The sequence below is a fragment of the Panthera leo genome, chromosome E1 (assembly GCF_018350215.1).
Source record: "Panthera leo isolate Ple1 chromosome E1, P.leo_Ple1_pat1.1, whole genome shotgun sequence".
NCBI lineage: Eukaryota > Metazoa > Chordata > Mammalia > Carnivora > Felidae > Panthera > Panthera leo.
Genome location: NC_056692.1, coordinates 54,970,991 through 54,985,804, shown reverse-complemented (window position 1 = coordinate 54,985,804; position 14,814 = coordinate 54,970,991). Strand labels below are relative to the sequence as shown.

The following is a 14,814-nucleotide window of genomic DNA, read 5'->3' as shown; positions in this document are numbered from 1 at the left end:
ACTCCGCCCCTGCCCACCCCCGCCCGCACTAAGCGCCTCGCAGGGCGCCGCAGACCGTCCCGAGTCCTCCTGGGATGCCCGGGCGGCCCCTCATGGAGCCGGCACCCGGCGCTCCCCGGGGCCACGGCGGGGGCGAGGCGCTGCTGGGTGAGCTGGAGACGCTGGTTCAGGACGTGGTGAGGACGAGCTCTTGGTGGGAGCGCCACGGTGTGGACTGCGCCATCCTCGCGCTCAGCCTCCTCTCGGTGCCGGCCGGTGAGGAGCACCGGACAGGGGGACAGAGGGCGGCGCTGCGGCTGGGGAAGGGGGTGCGGGGTAGGGTGGGGGAGAGGCTGGGGACTGGGGCGTGGGGGACATGGCCCGTGCCCGGGACCCCGGAAGGAGGGGTACACCCCAGATCCGAAAGTCTGATTGCAGTGTCCTGCCCTGTGTCCCCAGAGAACAGGGCGCTGGAGGAGGGAGAAGGCCTGATGGCATGAAGGGCGGTGGAGGGGAAGGTTGAGAGGGAGGAGAGGGACTGGGGGAGGGGAGTATGTTCTATGGGGGGAACACCAGGGATGGGGTCTCCCCTGGACCTCTCCTGGTCGGGACCTGCCCCACCGCCGCCTGTGGCAGCCTCCCACCCCCACCCCGCCCCTGGCCCTGGGCCCACTTTGGCCTGGTCTCCAGCGGTGGGGACCCGGGTGTTTGGACCCAGATCTCCAGGAGCTGGAGAAAGGCCCTGTCTGCCCCCTCCCCCCCTCTCCCCACTCTCCTTCCTCTATACAGGGTTCTTAAGCCTGCGCTCTGAGAATGTCCTCGTCCTTGCACTGGGCATCATCATCCTGGGTGTGTGCCACTACACGCTCACGGTCAAGGGCAGCCACCTGGCCACACACGGTGCCCTCACCGAGTCAAAACGCTGGAGCAGGATCTGGGAGCTTTTCTTTGTGGAGGTGAGCCTGGGAGGGGTGGGCGTGGCTGCTGGTACTTCTTGTGGGGGCCACCTCACTGTTCCGCCGCAGCGTGCGGGGGTGTTCGGCTGTGTGCCCGTGTGGAGGGGCCACTACAGCCGTTGGTATGCGTGTCTGAGCGCACAGCGTGCTCTACAGTTTCGCAAGTCTATGTGTGTGTGCTTGTCCCCAAGCCCTTGAGAGGCCGCTTACACTGCCGGGCCCCTCCTGAGAGCTGCATGAGGAATGCACCTGTGTGTACCTGTGCCAGCCCGGGCACCCCTGTTTCTCCTGGGGGCACCCGCTTGCCTCTCTGTGGCACCGGACCAAGTGGCGATAGAACTTCCTTCTCCTACCAGGGCATCCAGGTCCCTTAGGAACAAATATGAAAGCTGACACCAGAAACGGTCCTCTTCTGCCACTCGTTACCATGACCAACTAACTCAATTATTAACTTTATGTAACTTTACAAAGGTTTATAGAACTATACACACCTACAGACACACAAATGACATTTTATGAAGTGATACATTTCTTTTTTAAAATATTTTTTTAATGTTTATTTATGTTTGAGAGAGAGAGAGAGACAGAGTGTGAGCAGAGGAGGGGCAGAGAGAGAGGGAGACACAGAATCCGAAGCAGGCTCCAGGCTCTGAGCCATCAGCACAGAGCCCAATGCAGGGCTCGAACTCACGGGCCAGGAGATCATGACCTGAGCCGAAGTCAGCTGCTCAACTGACTGAGCCACCCAGACACCCCAGTGAAGTTATACATTTCTTATCTAGCATTCTCCATTCTCCCTTTCTTCTCCTCCCCTCCTGCACTCATTTCTAAAGTGCTAAGAATAAGAGGAACCTACAGGTTCCTGATCCTTGGGGTCCATTTAGAAAAAATGTTTATTGAGGCGCCTGGGTGTCTCGGTTAAGTTTTGGACGTCGGCTCAGGTCATGATCTCACAGTTCAAGAGTTTGAGCCCCACGTTGGAGTCTGTGCTGACAGCTAAGCACCTGGAGCCTGCTTCGGATTCTGTGTCTCCCTCTCTCTCTGCCCCTCCCTCGCTTGTGCGCTCTCTCTCTCTCTCTCTCTCATGTGACAGTGCACACATGAATGGTGGAGGAGCAGAGAGAGAGGGAGACAGAGAATCTCAAGCAGGCTCTGCGCTGACGTGGGGCTTGAACTCATGAACCGTGAGATCATGATCTGAGCCTAAATCAAGAGTCAGACGCTTAACTCACTGAGCCACCCGAGGCGCCCCAATTAGGGTCCATTTCAAGATACTTCCCTTCCCAGAAATCCCTGGGCACTGGTGCTAGACAGACTCTGAGGCCTGGAGCCAGGGTCAGGTGCCTCCCCCAGCCTGCCCCAGTTTGTAATCACGAGCGGGGGAGAAACTGGGGACACGACAGGTAGGATTAATTCCGTGTGGACTTTTCAAAGCTGTCCTGAGTGCCAGGAGCCTGGGAGCAGCTGGGGATGAGGAGGTGTGGAGTTTGGACAAGTTATGACAGGGGACTTACCTATACAGAGGTGACCTTGTCAAACTTCAGCGTGCAGCTGAATGGTCTGAAGCCCAGGTTTCTTGGAGGAGAGAGGCCTGGCCACTTTATTTACCAAGGTCCCCAGGTGAATCTGATACCCACCCAAGTCTGAGGACTCCCTGGCCTAGACTCTGGGAGCACAGTAGCCATCGAGGGTGCCAGGCAAAGACAGTGAGCTGAGGACGCCTCCACTGAGAAGCCTCCCCAGTTTCCCCAGCTGAAGAGCTTGCATGGAATCACAGCATGTGACCTGCCCTGGGGACCCACGTGGCTTTGCAGCTGCACGCTGTCTTGTCCCCACGAGCCCCAGGGCAGTGGCCTCACTTTGTCTCTTTGTATCTTCGGCTCTTGGCACAGGGCTGGGTTCTTGGTGTTTCATTAATGTTTGTTGATGATTACGCCTACAGGTGATGCGGCAACAAAGTGTAGGGAAAAGCCAGCTAGTGGACAGTCACAGCCTAGAGGCCTATGACCCCCTTGTGGTGGGGGAGGGCTGGCTGTCATGTCAGTGTTGTGACTGCTGCGGGCGTGTCAGCTCAGTACTCAGGTACTAGCTCACCTGTGTGGGAATGGCCCTGCTTTCTGCCCCGCACAGTGTGGTTCTGGCTACTCTCTGGGGAGGATCTGGTTTCCAGTGTGGGACAGGGCATGGCTCAGTCTCCCCGTACTGCTGGCTTTAGTGGGGCAAGTGCAGTCCTTGGGGAGGGTGCTGGTCTTGGTGGCCAGGCAGGGGACAGTGTCTGGGCACAGCCTTTGAAACCACATGCCCAGCCTCGCTGGCTGCCTGACCTTGGGCAAGGTCTTTAATTCAGTGTTGGCTTCCTCACCTAATAAACAGGATGAGAGCATTACTGGCCCCACGAAGTCATGCTGGGGATTAAGTGAGACCACGTAGATCTTGATTTAGGGCCTGGGCCGACTCTTGGATGCCCACCAAGTGTTGGCTTTGCTTTCTCTCTGGAGGGAACGTGCTGTAAACTGCAAGGAGAGAGCAGTTTTGGTTGTTGTTTGTTAGTGCTGTTTGTTTTTAACAGAGAGGTTGATGCATTGTGCAAAGCTGGACAGACTTGAGTGTGTATGTGAGTGTGTGAGTGTGTGTGTGTGTGTGTGTGTGTGTGTTTGCGTGTGTGTGAAGGGCGCTGTTTGCTGCGGCACCTATTCTCTGTGTTGCACAAAGGACAAGTTCCCGCTGCCCAGGACCCTCCTGGACTCCCGACACTCCACTTTTGCCACATCCTGTTGTCTTCTCTCTTTGATCCTTCTCTTGTTGGCTGCCTGTGCTCTGCCCAAACCTTGACCCTCAGGAGCCACCATCACTATAGAATGATCAAGTCCTCTAGTCTGTAGCCCTAGGCATTAGCAAGTATCATTGGTGTCCCTGGGCACCTGGCTTTTTCCAGTTTTGTCCCAGGGTCTGCTGACTCGAGCTGAGGGTGGGACAAAGACCTGGCCCTCTCTGGCCTCTTGGATCTGGAGCAGGGCGGGGGAGGGTGGCAGGCAGGAGGGACAGGGCAGTGACACTCCAGTTATTGTTTCTTTGAAGTATCCCCAGTCACACACACCTGCCCACACTAGAGTGAACTTCCCTCTGAAGACGCATTCTGGTCTGCATGAGAAAGTTCCATTCCTCCTGCTTGTGAGCCTTTGACCCACTCCTCGGAGCACTGATGGCTTCCCTGCAGGAGCACCTGCCTTTCCCTGTCTGAGGTTATGTGTCTGGACCAGACCTCGGGAAGGGAGGGACAGGGTGGAGTGGGCAGGGCCATTATTGGCTTAAATCCTGGAGCTTGGGAAGGATTAACTTCTGAAATCAGAGGCCTTAAGGACTTCCCTGTATTGCACTCACAATCAAGATGCTCCCCGAGTGGGAGGGAACAGGCTGTACCAGTTACTCAGCTCTTTAGTGTGTCCCAACTTCAAGCTCTCCTTCTAAAGTTGGCTTTGTGCTTCGGGAGTGGGGCCACAGCTGGTCCCAGGAGAACATGGGGGCGCTGGCTCTGCCTTGGGGGAGGGGTGTCACACAGGGGGATGCCATCCCCTTCCTTTGAGTCCAATGTAGTGGTGGAAACAGAGCTCAGAAGCCCCAGCCTGGTCATGATTCTTGAATACTCTCAAGTTCTGTGGTGTGGCCATTATCTCCTGGTCTGTGTCTCTGCCCTTTCCTCTATCTGTACTCAAACCCTGAGGCGTGTTAGTCTGAGTATGCCCAACTGTGATTTTTAAATTTTTAAAAAATTTAGAGGGCAAAACCAGATCTGTAGTACAAAATATACTTTTGTAAAAAAAAAAAAAACAACTTTAGTTTTGAAATAATTATAGATTCACAGGCCCGTTGCAAATATAGGACAGAGAGGTCCAGTGTCCACTTTAGTCAGCTTCCCCCAATAGTTACATTCATATGAGTGTCTTTCAATAGCCAAACTAGGAAATTGACATAGGCACTGTGTGTGTGTGTGTGTGTGTGTGTGTACAGGAAATGGACATAGGCACTATGTGTGTGTGTGTGTGTGTGTGTGTACAGGAAATGGACATAGGCACTGTGTGTGTGTGTGTGTGTGTGTGTGTGTGTACAGGAAATGGACATAGGCACTGTGTGTGTGTGTGTGTGTGTGTACCTGCCATTTATTTTATCATGTGTAGATCTGCAAAATGGACTTTCTGGCAGCCTCCCTCCCCACCGCCCCCAGCTTTGGTGTGATTTCCTCAAGGATAAGCCCGAGGACTCTGGGAACTCCTATTTCTGTGGGTCTGTACAGCTTGGCTCTTGGTGGTGGCGACCTTGGTGGGCGTGCATATGGCCTCTCACTGGCAGAGGACCCCGGAGCAGGGCTAGGTGGTCCAGGCAGTCATCTGTGGATGGCAGCCTGAGTCCAAGGGTTGCAGCCTTGAGGGAGAGGCTCGGAGAGAACAGGGCAGGCTTGCTGTGAGTCCAGCAGTGGCTGCCCAGCCAGAACAGGATTCACAGGTTGAGGGAGGAGCTTGGGGGGCTGAGACAGTGCTGATCCAGGCTGAGCAGTGATGGCTGAGCAGTGCCCTCCACGTCACTGAGCTTGTCCAAGCCCTCCTCTGCGTGCTGGGGACACAATGGCAAGCGAGACCCACTCTAGTTCTCCAAGGGCTCAGAGTCAAGTGGGGAAGCAATAAAAATCCTGATTATATTGGCCGATTCTTCCTGGGTGCTTACTGTGTACTTTACATGAATTATCTTCTTTTTAAAAAAAATTTATTTTCTTACGTTTTTAAAATTTATTTTTGAGAAAAAGAGAGAGAGAGACACCACAAGTGGGGGGAGGGGTGGAGACAGAGAGGGAGACACAGAAGCTGAAGCAGGCTCCAGGCTCTGAGCTGTCAGCATGGAGCCTGAGGTGGGGCTCGAACTCACGAACTGTGAGATCGTGACCCGAGCTGAAGTCAGATGCTCAACCAACTGAGCCACCCAGGTGCCTCGAATTATCTTCTTTAGTAATCATGCCTCCCTATGAGTGGGACGCTGTTATTACCCTCACTTCGTACATGAGGAAACACTGATCTGGGGGGTTCAGTCACTTGGCCAAGGCTGCTCAGCCGGGACCAGGGCAGGCAGAATGTGACAGGGACATCAAGCAGGTGATGTGCAGGCCGTGAGCACAGAGAGAGCACAGCAGGGGTACTAGGCAATGTCTGCAGACATCTTTGGCTGTTGTGACTGGTGTGTGTGTGTGTGTGTGTGTGTGCGCTTGTGTGTGTGTGCGTGCGTGTGCACTCGCACGTGTCTTACTGGCATCTGGTGGGTCGAGGCTGGATGCCGTAAACAGCCTTCAGTGCATAGCACAGGCCTCACAACAATGACCCTGTCCCAAATGTCGGTGGTGCCAGGGCCGAGAACTCCTGGGGAACGTGTCCAGACGAGGAACTGCCAGGACAGTGCTGCCAGCCCCAGCCCCAGACAGAGCAGATGTACACGTAAAGGCAGGGATACGGGCGACAGCATGGTACATGAGGGACCCACAGAAATCTGGACTCTGGAGAGAAGGAGTAAGGAGGACTGTGTGCCCAGCAGAGGAGCTGGGAAGTTTCTGGGGACAAGGCCTTAAAGGGGAGAGAATCCCATCATGGCTGCTCGATGGCTCAGGGCTGACCACATCCAGCCAGCTCCCATCAAGACGAGGTTCCCAGGGTCTCCTCTTACTTTGGCCCTCACTGCTGCCCCCTCTCTTATCCAGAAGTGCTGAGAGGTGGCCATGTTCACCTGGGGCCTGCCCGGTACCTGAGGACTCAGACTCAGAAACTTGTATCCTCACCGAGTAGGGCTTTCAGATGTAGCAAAAAAAAAAAAAACAAAAAAAACAAAACAAAAAAAAAAAAAAAAACAGGACTCCCAGAGAAATTCGAGTTTCAGGTAAAAAAAAACAGTTTTTGTAGAAGTATATCCCAAATAGTGTATTCGGCTCAAGTCATGATCTCGTGGTTTATGGGCTCGAGCCCCGCGTCGGGCTCTGTGCTGACAGCTTGGAGCCTGGAGCCTGCTTCAGATTCTGTGTCTCCCTCTCTCTCTGCCCTGCCCCTGCTCACATGGTGTCTCTCAAAAATAAATAAATGTTAAAAAAAAAAAAAAGAGGGGCGCCTGGGTGGCTCAGTCAGTTAAGTGCTTGACTTCGGCTCAGGACATGATCTCATGGTTCGTGGGTTCAGACCCCGCATCAGGCTCTGTGCTGACAGCTCGGAGGCTGGAGCCTGCTTCGGGTTCTGTGTCTCTCCCTCTCTCTGCCCCTCCCCCACTCATGCTTGCGCGCACGCTCTCTCTCTCTCCCAAAAATAAATATTAAACATTTTTTTAAAGAAAAAAAGGAAAGACGACCTGTCACTGCCCACTTTTTGAATTCAGAATTATGTAAGCATAGTTCCTATTAAAAAAATAATTGTTTTCAAACTACCAGCTTAGCTGTTAATTACCTTTGGCCACCGGCGGAGGGCGGAGGATGCCTGAGAGAGCAAACAGCTGAGTGAAGGAAGAAGTGAATGATGGGAGACTTGGGGTCCCTGATACTTAGCAGAGGGCAGGTGGCAAGAGGACTTTCACTGGTACCTGCCCATGCACACTGTGGCCAGTTGTAGAGCCTGAGTGCTGCTAAGAGATTGGAGCCCTTAAGTCTTCTGGAGGGACTGACTGCATGGTGACATTAAGAGGTTAACACCAGCGTTGGGGACCCCGCTGGTTCAGTCAGTGGAGCATATGACTCTTGATCTTGGGATCCTGAATTTGAGCCCCACTTCGGATGTAGAGATTACTAAAAAGAAGAAGAAGAAGAAGAAGAAGAAGAAGAAGAAGAAGAAGAAGAAGAAGGAGGAGGAGGAGGAGGAGGAGGGAGTGGAGGAGGAGGAGGAGGAGGAGAGACATCATCAAGCCTTGAGGCTTCTGGAATTCTCCCTGGGTCTGCATGTGGAATCCTCTTGGGTGAGACCTCTGCCCAATCCTTCACAGCGGACAGTGCATTTCCCAGCTGCCTCTGCGGCATTTGGCCATCTCCCCTGCCTTCTGGCTGATGGGCGTACATGCGCAGGAGATGCGCGGCAGGGTGTGCGGTCTTCTCTTCCAGCCCAAAGCCACCCCCTCCTTTCCTCTACGGAAGGAACATCCAGAAGGGAGTGAGAATCCCAGTGTTATAGAAATAGCTCCAAATCTGTTCTTATTCATATAAAAAGGCCAACCATGTACAGACTCTGGAAGTGTGCACTGAGTCACATGTAGCTCAGCTCCCAGCTTCCTGGGGTCTGGCCACGTGGCTGAGAAGCTGACTGAGGACCCGACGGGGTCCCTGAGGGCCCAGTTCTTACCATGCTCAGCCCTGCTCAAGCACCAGTTCGTTTGTGACATCACTAGTCAGAGTGTGGTGAGCCGCCAGTGTGCGTGCAGATGCGGAGCCCGTGCTGGAAAGGAAAGGCAACTTCGTCCCAGCGCAGTAGAGGTGTGGTTGGCCCTTGAAGGAGAGGTGCACAGAAGCAGCAATTAAAAACAGTTGCTTCTTGGGGCACCTGGATGGCTCAGTTGGTTGAGCATCCAACTCTTGATTTCTGCTCAGGTCATGATCCCAGGGTTGTGGGATTGAGCCCTGCATCCGGCCCTGCTCTGAGCATGGAGCCAGCTTGGGATTCTCTCTCTGTCTCTCTCTCTCTTCCCCTCTGCCCCTCTCACCCACTCTCTGTAAAATATAACAAAAACAAAACCAGTTGCTGGTTCCAGTTACATGGGAGAGAGCCTTGAGGATCAAAACACACACCTGGAAGCCCTGGACAGAGGCAGGCTGGTCCCTGAGGATGTCCCGGCAGACCCCAGCCACAGCCCTGTGTGCCCGCTGCTGAAAGCTTCTGCTTGGAACCCGAACCAACCACGTGGCCCCGATGGGTGCGTGCTCTGGAGACCAGCAGGCCTGCAAGAGATGTCACTTCAGCTGACACGTGACCTGCCCGCCCTCTGCAGCCTGGCCCAACCTCGTCCCTCTGCGAGCTTATAGAAACAGACAGCAGAACTCATTCCTAGGCAGATTACCTCATCTGAGAGAGGAGCGCCTCCTGCTGCTGTCACGGACTCCTAGCAGGGCTGTGCTGGACCCCATCCTCTGTCTCCAGAGGGGCCCCTGCAATACGGGGTTGACGTGCCTGTTGTAAAACCGCAGTTGTGACCTCCCTAACTGTCCCTCTCCCCCCCCCCCCCACCCCCGCCCCGCCCCAGCATCCTTTAGCTAGACCTTCCGGCTGTATTTCAGTGCCGGTTCATTCCGAGGGAGAAGGTTGCTGCAAACAGAGTGTGAAGACAGTGTCGTTCCTTATATGTCTTCTCCTGGCTTTGCCTCTGCTGCCTGGGGCCCAGAGCCTGGGTTCCTGCTCTCTTGGAGTTAGCGGCTCATCTCCGGGGCCTTACGGCTTATCTTGGGTGGATTCTGGGTTCAGATCCTACCTCTGCCACCTTCCTAGCCAAGTGGCCTGGGGTTAGTCACCTGGGGTGGTCACGTGGCCTCTCTCTGCCTCAGTTTCTGCTTCTGTCAACTGTGAATAATAACGCCGCTGACTCACTAGGCTTGGGAGATGAGCAAATCACATTTGTAAAGTGCAGAACGCTGGGCACTCAGGGAAGGGTGTTCGGCTGTCTTTTCGAGGCTCACAGTGGTGACTGGCGCTGGAAGAGTCTTCAAGTCCTTCCGGAAACAGGCAGGCAGCGATCTTGGATAAAATTAACAAGATCTTCTGGTCTGGATGAAATACTGGAGGAAGCTGTTATATGCATTTTCATTTGCATATATCTGCATAAGAAACTCCTTATTGCCTCTTTTGCATTCAGAATGATTGCCCTTCTTGGGGTCCCAGAGCCTCTGCTTCTCCTGGGCAGCTACGAAGAATCCCACGAGGGTGAGGGTGCATGCCAGAGGAGTCACCCCTGGGGAGAGGTTCACACTCAGCCCCCCACCCGGGCTCCTCACCCTGGGCGCCACCCTCATGGCCAGGCCACTCTTGCGCCCCTCCCCTTGCTTCTCTGGGCTCCGAATGCAAAGCAGTGTTATGGAAATACAGATGTTTCCAAGATAAACATGAACAAAATAATTACAGCTGGGTGCCTGGAGCTTTTCCTGCAGTGTGCCCAGTCCCCCGAGAGCCCTGTCAGGCTTGCAGGCTTGCTCGGGTGGCCAGTGACAGAGTGGCAATCGTGGGGGCTGGCGTCTCACCTCCAAAGGCTTAGCATCACCACCCCTAGTGGACACAGTTCTTTTGACTTGCTGCTACTCTGTGGCCGCGGAACCTGAGTAGATAGATGGTCTAATTAGCCGGGGTGTGAGGCAGGAAGGTCCCGGAAATGCAGCATCCGGGGACGGTGGGTGTCCTTGAGGTCCTACTCTGCCTGACTATGCCTGACACGGCCCCCGGTGCCCTCCCTGGCTCCCTCCTCTAGGTATGCTCGTCCTTCTCTGCAGAGTACGGCAAGTATGGACACGTCAAGATGCACCATGGTTACACCAATGTGTTGGGCCTTGGGGACTCGAGCACGTGGAGGCTGCCTTGCCTCAACCGCTACGTGTACATGTTCCTTGCTCCTCTCTTGATCCCCGTCCTCACCCCATTGGTGGCTGTTGGTGAGTATGCCAGGGCCCCACTCCCTTACTCCCCCTCCTGGCTTCCTGGAGGCTGCTTGTAGAGGAAGCTGGGAGCCCCAAGTTAAGACCAGAAACTTTCTGAGACAGCCAGGCAGGGTGGAAGGAGCCTCGGCCCCCGGGCCAAGTCTGGCTGTGCCACTTACTGGCTGATGACCACAGGCAGGTAACTTAACCAGTCTAAGCCTCAGGTTCTTACTTGGTCCTCAAGGGCGGTGTGAAAGCATCATGAGGTCATAGATGTAAAAATACTTTGCAAAGGCCTTGCGCTCTATTGCGGGTTGTGGACTGTAATATCGTGAGAGCCGTATTGTATGGTGGAAGGAGGGGCTGGAGGGCAGCCGGACCCGGGTCCCAGCCGTGGATGGCTCTTACCACCTACCAGCAGAGTGGGCTTGGCCAAGTTGCTTAATGCTGTTTCCTTATCCATAAAATGGGTGAACCTACTTTTCAGGGCTGTGTGGATGAACGGTCGCCCTAGTTAACGCCCTAGTTAGCACCATTGGGCCAGGGGTGGGGGGTGGGGGAAGGCTTCAATTCCCCCCACCCCCACACTCTCTTTCTTGCTCCCTCTGGCAGAGCGGCTGAGAAAGGTGGAGCTCAGGTCGGCTGTGCGGACGCTGGGCCTGATTTCCCTGGGCCTCTACGCTCACTATTGGCTGCTTCTGAATGTATCTGGCTTCAGGAGCCCCGGCTCGGCCCTGCTGTGCATGTTCACCACCAGGTCCCTGCTGGCCCACCCTTACCTCCACGTCAACATCTTCCAGGTGAGGCCTCCCCAACCCTGAGCACAGGCTAGACTCAGTGTTCTGGGGAGAGAGATGCACTCCCCCCACCTCCCACCCCAACCTCTCTCCGTGGGTCATCACAGAGAAGTTGGATTTCAGGTAAAGAAGCAAAAGAATTTGCTTCTCTGCAACACCAGCTGCCATTCACACGTGGATCGTGGATGGAAGATTTGAGAAACTTAAAAAAATTTTTTTAAACGTTTATTCATTTTTGACAGACACAGAGAGAGTGAGCACGAGTGGGGGAGGGGCAGAGAGGGAGGGAGCGCGAATCCGAAGCAGGCTCCAGGCTCTGAGCTGTCAGCACAGGGCCTGACGTGGGGCTCGAACTCACAAACCATCATGACCTGAGCCGAAGTCGGAGGGGGCTCAACTGACTGAGCCACCCAGGTGTCCCAAGATTTGAGAAAGTTCTATGCATAGGGCACTTGATTAGGCCCTGTGGGGGCACAGATGATTAGGACCCCATCTCCTGCCCTCAGGGCACTTACTGTGATGACCCCAAGTGAGGAGGGCCTTCACAGATGGAGGGGGTGGAGATGGGAGGTGTTCAGGGGAGGCCTGGGGCTCAGCACTCGGTTCTAGGGCCATTTCCATAAGCAAACGCCCCTGCTCCCTGGACACAAAGACTAGGTGCCTGGAGGTCAGAGTATCCTTCCCCATTCCAGCACCTGCCGTGCTGCCAGTGACGACTTCATCTCCTAGGACACAGCTGTGGGTCCTGCCTCCCTGTCCTACTGGAGCAGAAGCGCCCATTCACTTGCAAATCCTTAAGACCCAGGACCGAGCCTGGCAGAGGAGGCATTTTTCCATACTTGTTGAATGAAACAACAAGAGGGTGCACAAACTTGATCTTGAACCCTGAACAGGATTTTGATGGGGGGAAAGAGAGCAGAGAAGGGTCTCTCCAGGATGAGATAAAGGCAGAGTGGCGTGAGAGTGTGCAGCGGGAAGTCGTGGGCATGTCAGTACCCCGGGGTTCAAGGGGGTACCCAGGCCACGCCCCTTGTTGTACAGGTGGAGAGAGAGACCCAGAGATGGGTGAGACTGAGCTCAGGGCACAGACAGGAGAGTGTCGCCACAGTGGGGGTGAGGGAGGCAGAAGGACCCTCTGGGTCCCCACGTGGTGGGTGAGGCTGTCCGGGGCAGGGTGGGGAGGCGCGGGGCTGCCCAGCCCAGCCTGAAGCTATGACCCACGTGTCTGTCACAGCACATTGGGCTGCCCATGTTCTCTCGGGACAAGAAGCCTCAGAGGATTCACATGATGAGCCTGGGTGTGCTGAACCTGCCCCGACTGCCTGTACTGGAATGGGCGTTCGGCCACTCCATTGTCAGCTGCCACGTGGAGCACCACCTCTTCCCCCGGCTCTCTGACAACATGTGCCTGAAGGTAGGTGAGGATCAGGCTGGCCTGGGCAGGGGTTCCCTGGAAGGACCGCCCCGTGTACGGGCAGCAGAGTGCATTTCTGACCAGAGGCATGTGGGTTCCTTACCAGCACTGTGACTCTGGACAAGTTAACTGAATGTCTCAGAGCCTCAGCTTCCCCCTCTGGAAAATGAGGGTAAGCAGGGCTTGCTAGCAGCAGGCTTTAAGGTTGAAATGAAATGGATCTGAAATGCTAGGCACACAGTACGTGCTTGGTAAAAGGGAGCTCTAGCTTTTGCTTTTTTTTTTTTTTTTAATGCTTATTTTTGAGAGAGAGAACGTGTATGTGTGAGGGAGGGAGGGGCAGAGAGAGGAAGAAAGAGAATCCCACGCAGGCTCGGTGCTGTCAGTGCAGAGCCTGACGTGGGTCTTGAACCCATGAACCGTGAGATCATGACTTGAGCCAAGATCAAGAGTCAGATACTTAACTGACTGAGCCACCCAGGCACCCCAGGGAGCTCTAGCTTTTATCCCCTGTGCCAAGGAGGACTGTCATGGAGTTGGGAGCCCTGGGGAAGGAAGTTGGGGAGAAACCCCTTACCCTTTTCCCTTGCCTGCTGGGAGGGGAGAGGCAGGAATGGTCCCTGCCCCTCATCTCCTCCAAAGTCTCATGGAGCAAGGGACTGGGAGGAGGGTGGCCCCTCGTGGGGAGGGACCTGCCCACAGTCCTGACTCAGCGGCCCTTCCTCCTGCCCATCTTCTGGCAGGTGAAGCCCGTGGTGTCCCGGTTCCTCCAGGAGAAGCGGCTGCCTTACAATGAGGACTCCTACCTGGCTCGCTTCTGGCTGTTCCTCAGTCGCTATGAGGAGTTCATGGTGCAGACCCCTCCCATCACAGAGCTGGTGGGATTGCAGTGAAAGGGGGGGGGGCGCCCCCTACGCCCCGCCTCCCCACCTCCCAGCCCGATCCTAGCTCTCTTGCTTCTGCTGGCCTTCCCTCAGTCCAGGAGGGCATGGGCCCTTCCCCAGGGCGGTGGCTTGGCTGCTGGTGGTGGAGTGGGGAGGTACTGGGGGCAGTGAGGTGGAGAGCTCAGGCTGGGATTTCTGGAGAAACCTCCTTGCTTTTCTGGGTTTGGAGGGATATCTGGGGGCAAGGAGTAACAGTGGTGGGCATTCTGGTCAGTCTGGATCTCAGCCAACTTCATCTTGGGGTGGGGGTGGGGGAGGGCGCTAAACAGCTGGATTCCTCCCCTGCTGTGTCTGAGCCTTGATAGGGCTAAGGGAAGGTGATGGGGAATGGGGATAGGAGAGGCCCTGGGCAGGGCGGTAGGTGAGGAGAGCGAAGGGTCAGGCCCTCAGGGCCTCCCGGGCGCCAGGAGACCCCATGCTCAACTGCCCACTGCTTCTTCCTGTGTTCTTTGAGGCTGTGTCCCCCAAGGAGCCCTCTCCCCAGGGGCCACAGGGAGAGGTTACTTTTTTAAAAAATTAAAAAAATTTTTTTTTTCTTTATTTTTGAGAGACAGAGTCAGAGCACGAGCAGGGGAGGGGCAGAGAGAGAGAGACGGAATCCGAAGCAGGCTCTGGGCTCAGCTGTCAGCACAGAGCCTGATGCGGGGCTCGAACCCATGAACTGTGAGATCATGACCTGAGCCAAAGCCGGACGCTTAATGGACTGAGCCACCCAGGTGCCCTGGGAGAGGTTACTTTTGGCAGACTTTCCTAATTTCTCTGCCGGAGAAGCCTGTGCAAGACACTGGCTCAGCAGCAACCAAGACCCTCAAGAACATCAGTGAAATTAAAGTGTGTGTGTTTGGTGGGGAGGGCACTCCAGGGGAAATAAGGGCATAGATAAGAGTGTAAATAGCTTTGAGCTTGACCTTGGTGAGCTCTAGATAAAGTCTGCTTTGTTCCATGATGTCTAGCAGGGGTAGGCCTCGAAGAACTATCAATTGCAAGGAGAAAAATTACTGGGGGTGGGTAGCCGAGGCTGGAGGGGGTGATGGGAACAGGGTCTGGAGGACAGACAGCCTTAGAGGGGAGGGGAAGGAGGGCAGGGTGCAGCTACAAAGGC

At 55.2% G+C, this 14,814-nt stretch overlaps 1 protein-coding gene across 1 annotated transcript; it reads left to right on the top strand.

Moving 5' to 3' along the window:
* Positions 1-14,284, top strand: FADS6 (fatty acid desaturase 6). Its single transcript, XM_042916480.1, has 6 exons — positions 1-255; positions 769-935; positions 10,392-10,572; positions 11,170-11,357; positions 12,589-12,768; positions 13,512-14,284. The coding sequence occupies exons 1-6, from the start codon at positions 75-77 to the stop codon at positions 13,659-13,661; spliced, it is 1,047 nt and encodes a 348-aa protein (XP_042772414.1). The 5' UTR covers positions 1-74; the 3' UTR covers positions 13,662-14,284.
* Positions 14,285-14,814: the final 530 nt, after the last annotated feature.

Excerpts from the sequence above, each read along its gene's own strand:
- FADS6 (XM_042916480.1), top strand. The coding sequence starts at position 75 with ATGCCCGGGCGGCCCCTCATGGAGCCGGCACCCGGCGCTCCCCGGGGC. Across the intron at positions 936-10,391 it reads GGGAGCTTTTCTTTGTGGAG|GTATGCTCGTCCTTCTCTGC; the intron begins GTGAGCCTGGGA and ends TCCCTCCTCTAG. Across the intron at positions 11,358-12,588 it reads TCCACGTCAACATCTTCCAG|CACATTGGGCTGCCCATGTT; the intron begins GTGAGGCCTCCC and ends TGTCTGTCACAG.